This window comes from Oncorhynchus mykiss, chromosome 8 (genome assembly GCF_057628025.1).
Source record: "Oncorhynchus mykiss isolate SJ-2025 chromosome 8, ASM5762802v1, whole genome shotgun sequence".
Lineage (NCBI taxonomy): Eukaryota > Metazoa > Chordata > Actinopteri > Salmoniformes > Salmonidae > Oncorhynchus > Oncorhynchus mykiss.
Window position 1 is genome coordinate 74,094,395 of NC_143029.1, and position 15,169 is coordinate 74,109,563.

At 40.4% G+C, this 15,169-nt stretch overlaps 1 protein-coding gene across 2 annotated transcripts in view; it reads right to left on the bottom strand.

Moving 5' to 3' along the window:
* The window catches only part of LOC110530495 (parathyroid hormone/parathyroid hormone-related peptide receptor), a 68,598-nt gene that overhangs the window by 13,476 nt on the left and 39,953 nt on the right, over window positions 1-15,169 (bottom strand). For both annotated transcript variants that reach the window (XM_021613634.3, XM_090182561.1), the window contains exons 2-5: window positions 12,437-12,539; window positions 7,191-7,301; window positions 6,684-6,808; window positions 479-573 (exon numbers count right to left, since the gene is read on the bottom strand). In XM_021613634.3, coding sequence (XP_021469309.2) covers window positions 479-573; window positions 6,684-6,808; window positions 7,191-7,301; window positions 12,437-12,539 — 434 coding nt within the window. The remainder of the gene's footprint in view (window positions 1-478; window positions 574-6,683; window positions 6,809-7,190; window positions 7,302-12,436; window positions 12,540-15,169) is intronic.

Consider the following 15,169-nt stretch of genomic DNA (forward strand, 5'->3'; position numbering starts at 1 on the left):
AGGGGGCTGAATAATTTTGCACGCCCAATTTTTCAGTTTTTGATTTGTTAAAAAAGTTTGAAATATCCAATAAATGTCGTTCCACTTCATGATTGTGTCCCACTTGTTTTATATCTTTATGTTTGAAGCCTGAAATGTGGCAAAAGGTCGCAAAGTTCAAGCGGGCCGAATACTTTTGCAAGGCACTGTATTTCTTCATTGTTCCTTACTCTTTGTTGTCTCATATTCACAGTACTTTTACTATTTCCCAACGGCATTGTTTAAATATGTACGCTCAGCGGCACCCCATCAAATATTAAACCACAGTTGTCCTGATTTTAATGGAAGGTACCAATATCATTACTGTGACACTAACCCTAATCTCTGTCCCACTCGGACCGTTAATTCACCCAGCCCTCAAGCCCAGGTGGGATTTGGTGGAAGATAAAATATTAACAGAGAAAGGAATTTTCCCAATGGCAACAAGTAGATCACTCACCGGAAATAACCCAGGATGACCACAGCCACCATAAGTGATCCCAGAGAGATGGAGTATCCTACTGTATAGATGAGGTACAGACGGTCAAACACTTCCTGTTGAGAGAGACAATGACATATGAAGGAGAAACATTAGAGAGATGGAGGACCCAACTGTCTAGATGAGGTACAATCAGTCAAACACCTCCTGTTGGGACAAGAGAGACATATGAAGGATAAATGTTGTTTGTCATATCATGTACTGTGTACTCAGAGGTGTCAGCCTACTTACAGTAGTTTGGTTGAGGAAGTGATAGAAGTGATAGATGTTTCATAAATCCATGACTAGTATGTGCCTGGTGTGTTAGATTGATCAGTTTACAATACATAAAACATGGCTATACAGTCACTGACCGATGACATTCCAATTACACAATATTGTCCCCATACATTTGTTGATAATGTCAAGCTATCATGGGCCTCTGTGCCTTGTGTGCTGCATTTATAATTTACAATATATACAACCTACCATTCCAATGACACAATATTGTCCTGATAAATCTGTGATAAACAAGTTACACATTTCATGCTTTCCAGAAGCACTGAGGATAATGTTACTCTTGACAAACGACTCACAGTCATTTTATGTATATTGTATTCTAATTTGCAATATACTATTTATTAGACTTAGATATTGTGTGTATGTACTGACATGTCGGCTGTGTGTGACATTTTAACTATATGTAGTTCCGTCCTTGACTAATAATGTTCTGTACTATGTATTATGTCATGTTTCATGTGGATCCCAGGAATAGAAGCTGCTTCTTTTGCAGCGGCTAATGGGGATCCTAATAAATACCAAATACCAATACAGTTGCAGGCTACACATTGCAACATAGAAAACTGCTGTGGACCAAAAACTAAACAGCCTGCACACCAAAGGTCACAGAAGCTTATGTCAATGTGTGCAACCATTCCAAGATCAAAGGTCATGCCATGGTGTGCGACCGTTCCAGGCCTCTAATTAGTTTCTGAATGAAATGGGGTGCATTGATTCTGACAGCGAGCTGCCCACCAGACGACTAAAGCCCACCAAGCAATAAGGCTGCCCACCAAGAGACTGACTGAGATGACTCCAGGTTTCTAATAAACTGAACATTTGGCTTGAGAGATGTGCCGCGCTTACAAAAGCCTGGGTGAGGTGCGGAGAGTGCAGGGGCTTCCAGCAGGAGATTACAGCACAGAGCAGGCAGCCAGAGGACATACTGCTGGAGAGGTGAGAAGCTAGCACACCTGGGTTCAAATAGGACTTGTTTTCTTTCAAATACTTTAGCTGCACTTGATTGAGCTTGCCTGGCGTAATGGAACCAACAGCATAGTTCCAAAATAATACACTTTGCCCATCTGGCTCTCCAGGTAGGCTCAATCAACCCTGAAAGTATTTGCAAGAAAACGAATACTGTTTGAATCTAGGTCTGGCCTCCAGCTAGCTACCCGTGGTCCCTGTATCAACACAGCCTAGTGGAGGGGCTACTCTGGGGCCTGCTGTAACCAGAGCCTCCTCCACTGCTGTTATCATTTAGGGATGGAGACCCAGCGCCAAACCAAAGGGTTCCTAAGTTGTGGTGCGCGGCTGAAGGGTTTCATTGCTGCTGCTGTGAATCCTGGAACCGGGAGACCATTGGCATAAACATTCAAAGTCGAAAAGGGAGGAAAATTAGGGGGCCTCATCAAAATGTGGATGGATACCCACAATCTCCTCCACCCAAAACCTTAATGTTGAGAGCCACATTTAAAAGAAGGAGTGAAGAATGCAGGTGGGGAGAGACCAGAGAAATGTTGGGGTTAACAGGAGAAAAAGCTGCATTGAGCAGCACTGAAGAGAAAACAGATCCTATTGGGAAGAAAAAACATTGGACAGTAAAAATCACAAAGGCTGAATGTCCGCTCTTTGTTTTATCTGATGGCCTACTTCTCCTGTGCTCTCTTGGCCCTGTCCTTGTCAGCTGAGCAGATCTCATCACTATCCAACCTAGGATCTTCATTTTATCACCCTGTTGCAGTAGAACTTTCCTGCAAAAGTGTAGTGTATTTGTGGTTACCTGTCACCCTAGCTTTACCTTCATTAAACAGATTCTTACAATCTGATATGATTCCTGTAAACCTCTTCCCCTGACTTAAATGGATTGGAGCTGGATTGGATTGTCAGAAGAAAATGGTACATGACAGGCACCTCTCTCCCAAAATAATACAAAGTGCTGTAGCCAGGATGTTAAGGGAAAAATTCAACATGTGGAAATAGATTTTTTTTCAACACTGATTTTTTTCAAAGCAACTTTAATCATAGAAATGACTGATACTGATATCTATCTCCTTTGCTTTATTCTGCTGTTATCACAGAGGTCATTCCAATTTAATTCCATTCCATTCAGTAGTCCTTTACACTCACTCACTCGGTATGAAAATTGCAGATTTGGTCACTGATAAGCGCCTAAATTGGAACACAGTGGCTGTAAATCTGTTCTTAATAGTAAAATTTATATTTTAAAAGAAATACACTGAGTGTACAAAACATTAGGAACACCTTCCTAATATTGAGTTGTACCCCTTTTGCTCTTAGAACTGCCTCAATTCGTTGGAGCATGAACTCGACAAGGTGTCAAACTCATTCCACAGGGATGCTGGCCCATGTTGACTCCAATGCTTCCCACAGCTGTGTCAAGTTGGCTGGAGGACCATTCTTGGTACACACAGGAAACTGTTGAGCATTGCAGCAGCATTGCAGTTCTTGACACACTCAAACTGGTGCATCTGACACCCCCTACCTTACCCTGTTCAAAGGCAACTACATATTTTGTCTTACCCATTTTTTTTTAACCTTTATTTAACTAGGCAAGTCAGTTATGAACAAATTCTTATTTACAATGACAGCCAACAGGGGAACTGTGGGTTAACTGTCTTGTTTAGGGGCAGGACGACAGATTTCTACCTTGTCAGCTCGTGGATTCGATCCAGCAACCTTTCGGTTACTGGCCCAATGCTCTAACCACTAGGCTACCTGATACCCTCATTCACCCTCTTGAATGGCACACACACACATTCCGTGCCTCAATTGTCCCAAGTCTTAAAAATCATTATTTAACCTGTCTCCTTCATCAACACTGATTGAAGTGGATTTAACAGGTGACACCAATAAGGGATCATAGCTTTGATCTGGACAGTCTATGTCATGGAAAGAGCAGGTGTTCCTAATGTTTTGTAAACTAAGTGTATGATAAAGCTTAGAATCTCTGCTATACAGAGTTGTATAAGATTCGAACCATGTTCTAATTGTTAGCATAATGCCGAAATAGAAGATGTTCCCATCCCTCCTGCTAATTGAGATTTTTTATTTTTTATTTTGTTGTCTGAGCAAGAGGAATGCTGTAAATTAAGAGCATTTGATGTGTTCTGAAATATCAGACGTTGAACATTATAATAAATACCGCTTTGATGTCATACAAGCAAACCATACACCCGTGTGTCCAAATGTGCAATTCATATTTCAATATGATAAAACTCATGTAATTTACAGTATCAATGTTTCTGATCACTTTGTTTGATGTGCAGTTCCAAGGATAACATGGCATTATACCCTGGGTTGTTCTGAACAGAACGAGCCTAAACACTTTCAAATGATGCCCACCTGACCCAGATTGTGATTTATAATGGACCGTTTTTAGATTGTGTGAACAACAACAGTAATTGGTAGCAGTGCAGGCCTATTTTACAAACAAAAGTGTGCTTGCTTCAGTTCCTCAAGGACATACATAGCTAGGAGAGCAAAAAAAAAAAAAAGTAAATTAAGACTGTTCTTTGAGTCATAAAATTGCATTGAAATTACCTGTGCACACAAATTAGGCCTCACTCATTCCCTTGTAATTTCTTTGTCATGTTGCACCTACGCCACATTTGCCATGAATATTCTTATAATGTTATTGATTATGTCCAGAGTATTTTCAGATTTAATAATTGTCAAATGCTGCGAAAAGTGCAGCGTAATGTTTGGATTCAGTCTCGTGTAAGGTAAACTGTTGTGTCCTCAATTTTGGTCCAGTAATTTCCCAATAATCTCCAAAATGTCACATTTAAATTGTAATCATGGTTATGCATATGCTTCTCATATTTCGTATGTTAGAAACATTTCAATTTGGCCTTATCCATATAGGCCAATTCCCACGATTGTAACGGGTTAAACCCCTTGGCCCTCAACAACCGTTATTAGAGGTGTTCATTTCAACGATCGAATGGATTTCCTTAACACTCAGTTCTACGCCAGTGGACAGTGGGCCGCCATGGGTTAGTTTGTCTGCTCCGTCACTGGGCCTTCATAAGGAAGCGGTAGGTAATCAGCCCCTGAATGCAAGTATGGGTCGCTGCAGCCCATGGAGACTGGAGTATGGGTGACTGGGTTTGTCGAAAGGAGTAGGTGTGTGGAAAGCGAATCAGCTAATTGGGCTGATTTGTTGCCACTCAACACTATTTTGTGTGGCTGATTGGGATGCACGACGAGTCGATAAGCCAGCGACCAGTGAACCAGTGTTGTATTGACGTGCCTGCCGACCTGAGATGCTTCCTATTGTATCACGGTCGTGTCAGCGGCGGTAGCTAACATGGCAATCGATTCACCTCCCATCAATTTATTTCAAGTAGGATAGCAGCCTACACAATAAATAACTAACATGGATAACCATATAGATATCACCTCAATACATACATACAGTCTGCTACTCAATGGGGAGGGCATGAACGGCAACATTACCGGGACACAGTGCCTTTCACTCCGCTTGACAAGCACTTCTGTCCGGCAAAGGCTGGGGAAGTAGCTACCTAGTAGCCAATATCAGGGTGACAGTAAGCACACGCATACAATGCATGAAGAAACTGTACTCCCATCTTCAGTACTTTTAATCAAAAATAAATAATTGTCAGTTTTATTACTGAAAATGTACAATTATTTGTGTAAAACTAAATAAGACTCAGACTCATCCTTTGCCTTCGAAACACAAGTCCAAACTCTCGCTGTACGGTAGCTCATGCAGCGTTCACGTGCTAGTTGGAACTAGGAAACTCTGAATTTTATACCTGCTAAATGATTGTAGTTATACAACCAGTTAGTTGGATATTTCTAGTCCCGACTACCACGTGAGTGTATGGTAGTTGAGTCGTAAAACACAAAAAAACAACTTAATCAATTATTATGTGGATTATAATTAATGGACATTTTTGTAGGGGTTAATACATTTTTCATAAGGGAAAATCCAGTCTGGTATTTCAAAGTGGATATTTCAAACTTCATAAGCCGTTTTAAAGCTCAAATACACTACAAGTTTAACTAGGTGAAACATTGCTCCTGTAAGTCACTTCCAAACACAAGTATTAACAGATGCTCTTATCCAGAGTAACTTACAGGAGTAATTAGGGCTAAGTGCCTTGCTCAAGGGCACATCCACAGATTTTCCCCCTAGTCAGCTCAGGGATTCAAACGAGCAATCAGGCTACCTGCCTACTGTTGTGTTGTTCACATAATCTCCATGGGGGAAATAAGTAAATTGTCATGTCTGGTTTTCATTTCAAATAGTCCAACAATTCTGAGGGGACATGTCTTTTGTTCCATTACGCGACACTTCATCTAAATTATAAACAGGGTTTTTATGTTCATCTTCTAAATATATATTGTTATTGTTAGGTTTCTTACAAATGAGTAGAAACATCAGAAAAAGCAGAAGGTAAATGAGTCTAACAAAGGGGATGACAGACAGACAATGAACACTGTAGATGCTCATTAAGTTACAGACAAGGTTATAGAATGATTGAACACTCAGAGAATGTGAGCCAGGTAGCTGCTCCAGTATGCTTAGACACAAAGCCCCCTCCAGGACCATCTGATGTGTGACAGAAATGAAAAGCATCCCACTGCATACTGATTTGGTGAAAAGGACCTTTGTTCTGACCAATCAAATCACACGTCCAATATCATTAACATTCTAATACCTCCACATTGATTATGTATGCTAATGCCACAACAGCCCCCAAAGAATAGAATAGATTGAAATGTCACTTTTTTTCCCAGAAACGACACACAATGGCCACTGTCCCTGTCTACTACTATTGTGTCACGTCTCTGACAAAGTTGGCATTGTCTAATGGTGCGGAGAAATGCATGCTGGGATGGACATGACTCTCACCTTCTCATTGTTTTGGTTATAGTGCGAGAGGAATTTTGCACATTCGCTGTAGTTGGCCCAAGTCTTGTTGTTGGTGGTGGTCAGCTCCCACGTCCCATTGCTGTCACAGCGACGATAGGCTAGTCCTGTAGAATACAACACAATTACAGAAAACAACAGAATGACACAATGCACATGTCATTTCTTTTCACCTGTAAGTGCATATTGCCGTTGTCTAATCCCATCAGAAATCATGGGCATTTCAACAACTTCACAACAGCCTTGTATGACGAAGTACTTACATAAAAAATTACAATATCTTGTTGCATTGCCATAGCTATATAAATATACTGAAAAGAAATGCTCCATGCTGTGTTACAGATTAAAGTAGATAAAAGATTATCCACTATCTCAGCGGCCTATTGGCTATCTTACTAATGTGGGCATTGAGCACCATGACCTAAAATGGAAAATGAGCTCTGTGCAAGAGAACTGTTGAACTGCAGGCTATCAAGTGGCCAGTGTTACCTTTATGGTTGAAGTCATAGATGTAGTCTGGACAGGCAGTGGACACCAGCTTCCCGGGAGACCCCTCAGGCCAACATACAATGCCATCCCACTCTGGCGAGCAGTAACCATCTGCAGGAGTAGAGACAAAGCAATGGTGACATTTAAGTGTAGTGAGTTTGAGTGTTCACTGCCTTGGCTCCAACATTACACTGCTGGAGGCTTCTTTGTTAAATTCCAGAGCACCAGCGAGTAGCTGTTTTTTTTTATTGTGTTGTCCTCTAAAGACAATACACAAATGAACTGTAGCCTAATGTTATGATCATAAATAGCATGTAGAGAAAGACGGCCCTGGCGGCCTGTTAATTGGTGGGTATGCAGGAAACAGATGCAATGTCCTTTGTGATGCTGAATGTTCACAACACCAGCCATCCAGAGCAGTGTTGTGTTCTGTCTGCTGGATATGTTTGATCTTTACAATTAAGGCTCAACAAACCAGCATTGAATTCCCCAAACACCTCTGAAATGTCTACATTTGCAAGCAAATATGTGTTAATTTCAATGTTTTAATTTTCATTTGCTGTGGCATGAATCCGCTTCAATCCCATCCGACATATCAAATCAGTCATGGTAGGCTGTTTATGTCCACCCCACAAGAAAGACATGTTTGCTAGTCTACGTTGCTTCCTCTGCCTGAAATGGACACTTGAAATGTTGTAATCATTAAATAACTGAGTAGGTCTAAGCAGACATGTTTCTAATGATCCATAGGAGCAGCATAGGCCTAAATGGGCTATTTAGTGAAAGCTTATGATCTCACCGCAGCACTCACACGCTATAGTGCATCTGTTTTGTCAAAGTGGTTTTAATATGGATCTTATTTGTGGAGATTCCATGCAAAATTAAGAAAACAACAGTGACAAGGCTGTAGCGTTCTGGCTCCCTGGGAAGAAGCAAAGATACTATGACGCAACACTGAACACGAGTCTAGTCTACCACAGTGGAAGAGCAGAGTCAAGCAGAATTGTTGTTCTGCTAACCGCTCTCAAATCCACCCTCTTGTAAAATGTTTCTTCCCCGTCCCCTGAGTGTGTGTAATGTGCAGTGAAGTTGCTATTTGTACAGGATTGCTAAAATGCCTTTATCTCACAATGAATTGTTGTGAGTGGAAGGCAGAAGCCTTACTTTTCTGGGATCGGCAGCCTCACGTTCGTTAAGACGGGCAGCAGGAGCATTTTAGAACGTTATTATTAACCCTATAGCCCTGCAATAGTGGGAGTGTAGTCCCCTCTCCCCACAGATCCCTGGCAGACGCCGGTTTCTGGCTACGCTTTTATTTTCTATTATTGAAAACATCTGCCCCACACTCACCACTAATAACTAGTTGAGGATAAAACTAAAACTGTTTTCTCCTTGCTTTACATCTATTATTGTCTCATTCCTGTAATCAAAGTTACAAAGAAACATCAGAGGCAATGATCAAATGCTTTTCATGTGCCTTCAAAATGGCCTGTCACCCAGCTCTCAATGAAAGCGTAGACTTTGTATGATTTAGACTGATTTTGGATTGTGAGAGATGACAGGGTTGAAAAAGTAGCCTGAGAAGCTTCACGTTTTTCAAAATCACAATGACCACATGGTCCTGGGAGTGAAGTGAGAATGAAATCGGTCTTAGGTTTTAGTTTTTTTGGCTGTACTTTTAATACTCATTGGACCACCTACCAACAGACTCAAATTAAACACAGAACACACACATATATCATTTCCTATAAATTTCATGGCCATGATTTAAATATAAACGTGACTGTGGGGGACGTTGGTATTGGTGATCTATTAGAGGTTTTAAATAACATTTTCTTTTCCCTGCAATCATTTGATTCAGGCCTTGCAGATGTCAAAACATATATCGCAGTAGAGTTTTGATATGTACAAGCTGTTATGATGAGTGCTGATGTTATTTTACACTGGCACTACAGGTTTGAATGCTGAGCTATTTTCAACACTGCAAGGTCTAGGGCCTTGAACCCACATCCTTCTACTGTCCTAACCAGGCAAACCTCAGTGTCTCCCTCAATGAAAACGTTGTGTCAAGGAAGTAATGAGAACTCAAGTATTTAAGGCACAAATGAAAAATAATAACAAATAGATGGGCTTCACAGTGAAACACCGCAATACTAAGCAAGACCCTCTCCTTGGGCTGAAGTTGGCCCACCACCCTACCAGCCACCACTTTCAAAATAGCTAGAATAGCAAGATCAATTCATTACTATTTGCAAAAAAGTCTCCCCTCCACAGTAATAATAGTTAGGCTAACCAAGAGTTTACAGTGGCACAGAACCCCAAGGGTGGAGACACACAATATAGGCAAGACAAATCTGGAAGAAAAGTCCTCAAAATTGCATTCAATTGCTATTCTTTGAGTTTGAGTCAGAATGCAGGTTTCATGGTTTTTCCACAATAGAGGAGACCACAATTAGCAGTAGCCTATTAAAAAAAAGGGGAACTCTTTTCTTGGCCAATGCAACATTACAAAAATAAAAACGATTCATAAAATATAATTGCCTGTTAACAGCAACAGTTTCCATCGTCATTTCTACAGGGTCATCATTAGACTCACTACACCATAGGCTATGCTGTAACATTCCAGAACATGATGATGTGGAAGTCTTTGCCACCTAATATAATATATTGCCATTCTACCTTAATCAATTATATTTGTAATAGGCATCTAAATAAAAAATGTTGATTGAATATCGACATAAAATAAATAGCAATAAACAGATCAACAGATGTGCACATTAGGTTGAAATGAAGTTCAAATGAAAACGCTAAGAGTGAAATAATGAAGAAGAAAAAACTCAAGCGCACAAAATGAGGTCTTGAATTCTTTTTTCAGGCAGAAAGTATACCAGGGCCTTTTCCCTCTCTTTGAGAGGTAGGTCATATGTTTACGCTAATTTCAGCATCAACTGAGCTATGATTCAAAAGACGTGTGCAACCTTCCAAAAGGAGCTGGGATACAGCCACCAGATAAAGGCTATGTCGAGTCTACTACTCTCTGACAGCGTCATCAGGTATACAGGTCATGTAGTGGTCATCTCTGACGCATCTACCGTTTGCCCGAAAACTGTCCCTCCAGCAACAGCTTTGTCTAGAAACCATATCCAAAGTAGATCTCTAAAGAAGTGTATCTAAAAAAGTAACATAAATGTACCTGAGAACATATTAGAAAAGGTAAACCATCAAGAGAAATCATTGAAACATGAGTTTTAATTGGTCTTTGAATAAATTATTAAATGGCCCACATTTGTCAGTTTCTGAATGACTAATTTAAATATACTCAGACCCAAACTGAAGGTAACAGTTCTATTCTCCCAGGTGATAAAACGTAAAATACTGCATATGTGAACATATCAGCAAAAGTAACCATCAAGAGCACAGGAGGTTGGTGGCACATTAATTGGGGAGGACAGGCTTGTGGTAATGGAAGAATGAATGGAATGGCATCAAATACAGTACATCAAACACATGGTTTGATGCCATTCCATTTGCTCTGTTCCAGACATTATTATGAGTCCCCCCCCCCCCCCCCCTCAGCAGCATCCACTGACCAAGAGAATAATTAAAACATTTCAATTTGTCTTTGGTATATTTGAAAGTTTACCACCACTTTAAAGACAATTATTTCAATTTGTGATATGCATTTCTGTTCATTTCACAAATTGACTCATTTAAAAAGAAACCGACAAAAACTGGAAGTAAGATGTGTATTCTCCAAGTTTATAAAGTATTATGCTTACTCAAGACAATTTCATTTAAAATACTCTCCCAAATGAAGAAGGATAACTTTCTAGTCCAAGGGAACTGTTGAAGGCTGAAATGAACCCTGGAAATGTACCCCAGATACCTGGAAAAAGAGTAACACCTCATACAACAGGGACATGCAACAAATGTCAGGCTGCATTACAGGTGACGGTGGTCAGGGGAGACAAGGTGCCTGTCATCGTAGAACACTCTAATGTGGCTATAACAGCCCTGCTTAGTGTCAAGTGTCTAGGATCATTCTGATCAATACACACGCAGGCTTTACACTTTCCCTCTTAAACACTGAAACCATCACCTTCAAACAAGTATTTTGATGACCGTTGATAATAGATTACCATATAATGTGTTATTTTAAGTTCTATTTCCAGTTATACCTAAAACTGTGAACATTTGCAGAATATGTGCACATTATGGGGAATGTGGTGAGAGATAATATAACTGCTGGGAATCCATCAATAATACCTTTTGCTTTCTTAATTTTAAAATAAAGGTTTGCAATGCTGTGTTTCATTTACAGAGAAGTTTTGTTTAGAAAGCCTGAGAACCCAACACAGAAAGAACCCAAGAAGACCACAATGAACCAGGGTTAAAGAGAAAATAATATGACTGGCTGGATATGGAATCCCAAACCTCTTTAGAATAATCAACCAGAAAAAATGACAGTGACCACAGAGACAGGGGGATTCTGGGGTCTGGCTGAATGTGACAGTCTTCACATAACCACAAGTAAACAAATATGGACCGGATTCTCTCAAAAAGCCCCCCTGACCATCGTAACCTCCTAACCATACAGGAAGAAATATAATACATTTCCCCCTCTTAATTTCAGACTACAGTACAGCCACGGTATCTGTATTTGTCCAGTATGAATGCCTCATATTAAAGCTACAATCTGATATTGGATCAATGCCAGCAGCAGTCACACTAATTGGAATAATGTGAGTCAATGGTGACAAAGGAAGGAAACCATTTTCTCCACCTGAGATAATTCATCTTGTGACAGGCTCTAAAAACACATCAACATTTTCTGGTTTTCTGTCAGAGCCGGGTTATTATTCCTACAGAAACCCTGTCCTGTTTCCATGTCTGATGCATATTAGTTCTGACCCACTCAATAATCTGTACATCTCAGCCTCTAAATCCACTGCTCCGTGTCAACACTGTTATAGTGATGTTGTCAGTTCAAACAGAGTTATTTTTCTGCTTGGACAACCCAGTAGACAAAATAATGCTTATGTTCCTGGTGTGTCCTCAGGTGCCAATGTGACAGAACTAGACGTGTGCATGGTTAACAGAGCAGGCAGTGAACCAACAGATTAACTCTGCAGGAAGCCACAGATGTCATTTATCTATTACCAATGTGACAGGACTGTTTTCATGTCAATGAAAAAAAAACACGTCAGGTTTACATAACTTTTATCTGAGATTAGTTTTTTACTCACCACCAGGCTTGTGTTTGTTACTGATGGCCACCTCACACTTGCGTTTGGCTTTAAACAGCAGACCGATCTGTTCCTCTTTGGTGAGCACATCATCTGCCTCCACCTGCATAGAAAGGACAATGACACTGAGTTAGTGGAGCGAGGAGCAATCATTCTTCCAACAACACAATGGAAAAGTGAAGCATCTGAAACAACATGAAACTTGAATTGTAACAAACATCAGATAGCGGAGGAGCAATGCATCGTTGTGAACCCACATTTCATTTCCCATATCAATAAGCATTTTAAGTGAGGTTGACAGCTTCGTGAAATACATCAAATGGACAATATTAAACACAGCTGCCCCCCCAAACACACACACACACACACACACACACACACACACACACACACACACACACACACACACACACACACACACACACACATACACATACACACACACACTGTATATAAACAACTAGCCTAGAGAACAGCAGCAGGTGGTAGTGTGTGTAATGTGTGCATGCATGCAATGCAACCCAATTATCAAAACCCTGTCACTCATTGTCTCAGTCTAACAATTTCCTCAAACATAAGACAGTGTTTTCTTCTATGATACATTTGAGATGAACCAAAATAAAGGCATTTGGCCAACTGTAAGTCACAATGAGTTGTGTAAACGTAAAGCCGATTACATATTTTTATTTCTGTCTTAGCTGCCCATGAAGGCAAAGGGTTATAAAAGACCTTGCGGTTTCTGTTTCTTGTCTAAACAGTATCAGTTTCGCTCTTTGTTTATAGACCCAGCTGGTATTCCTGTGATTTTAGCCACTCTGTGGCTTGTGTACCCTGAAGCACTAATCAGATATGACACAGAAAAGGGAAAAATACATTTTATACCAAACGGTTTCCTCTTACACCTCACAACATTTGCTCAGCTTTCAAACACAGCTCTGGAGAGAGAGCCATAATATCCAGGTGTGGTTTTCTATTCTAGGAAACTTTCCCCCTTCTAATAGGTACCTTTGGCTGGAGCTTTCCCTTGACTTTGTGTCATCTTTGGCATTTGTGACAAAAACATTTACCAGCAGACCCATTTTCAAACTGTTCATGCAAACTCACGTTTGCAAATCTTGTAAACTTAAACGAGTGGCACCTAACTCACAAAACTACATTTCTAATCATTGTAAAGTATTTAATTCATAAAAGGTTTTACTGTACGTGCTGGAAGAACAGTCTAACTGAGCCAAAGTGACGTGATAATGTCAAAGGTTATAAAAAGGTTGACCCTAGACCAGTGGTCACCAACCGGTCGATCACGATCGATCTTCAAGGCATTCCTATTCGATCACCAAACATTTCTGTAGAAAAGCCAAGGATAAAGCCTTGTTTTGTTGTTTTATTTGCCTTGCGCTGTTGTTGGTAGGTGCAATCGATTCAGAAGCCCTGCGCGCCGGGTAGGCAAGGTGTTCCCATTTTGAACCATTTCATTTGACTGAACATTTCTGCCTACCCAGCAGACCAGGAGAGCTGTGGCTAAATCAAGTGTGCCTACTGCGCTGGCCAATCCTTTATCTCAAATTACCGTGCCTACTGCTTCCGCGACCTCACAGCAAAGTTTGATACCAGCCTACATGAGATTTCATAACTTTTAAAACCATGACCAGAGATAGACTGTCAAAGAATACAGCAAAAGAGCAGCTGTTTTTATGAGGATTTTTTCTGAATTCATGTTTAAGTTTTTAAATCAGCACTGTCAACACTTTTACAAAACAAAACGCACTTCTCCCTACTTCCATTAGCATTTCAACTGCAATCAATGAGTAGCCAAATGTATCGATAGGCCGCGTTTTTATTATTATTAGCACTTCTTATCTTTTTAATATCAAGGAATATTTCACTTTCTCTGGCCATGGGAACAACATGAATTTGTGCATGAAGCAGATGTGGTGCGACTCGAGTTTCATCATCAGGTGGAAGACAGTGTCCCCTCTCTCTGGTCAATCTCACTGGAGGAAAGGAGAGAACAGGGACCGTGAAAGGCGGAGGTGTGGTCTCTCCCTCTTATGCTCTCTCCCTCCCTTCGTCCGCTGAGACTGACCATCAGATGCAGGTACCATCAGTCCAGTTAAATTTATGCTCAGCTGTGCCTCGCAAGGGTTACACCAACTGATCTATTTTGATATCAAAGCTCAGGCTTTGAAATATAATATGATCTGAGAAGAACATTGGCAGGCCAGGCATATAGCCAATATGATGTGATAATGTATTAGGCCTACTGCACAAACCTCTTTCCTACACAACTGTTTTTATTAGGTTAATATTGCATGTTTTTTTTTTTATCCGAGCGGTAGATATCGGCTTGCCTATTGACTGCTAAAGTGATCTTGACTCAGAAAAGGTTGGTGAACACTGCCTAGTATCTATCCTCCCACAGTGACTAAAGAAGTGATATAACTTTAATCCCTCAACCACTGTGAGAATCTAAGCATGTGGTACAGTACAAGCTCAGTTAAGTCACACCCTGCAGGTGTCAGCATATGTTTTACACAGATATGGATTCGAACACCATTAAAGGAGACGCTAGTATGATCCAATGTGCCACCACGTTGACCCGAAAGAGACGTTTGGTTTAACAGTAAATTACATGGACTAATATACTGTATATTTTATGCAGGCCTACTCTCAGAGGTACCTTCGTAAATCATCTTGACTCTTATTTTTACATTATTTTTATGACAGTCTATGTCT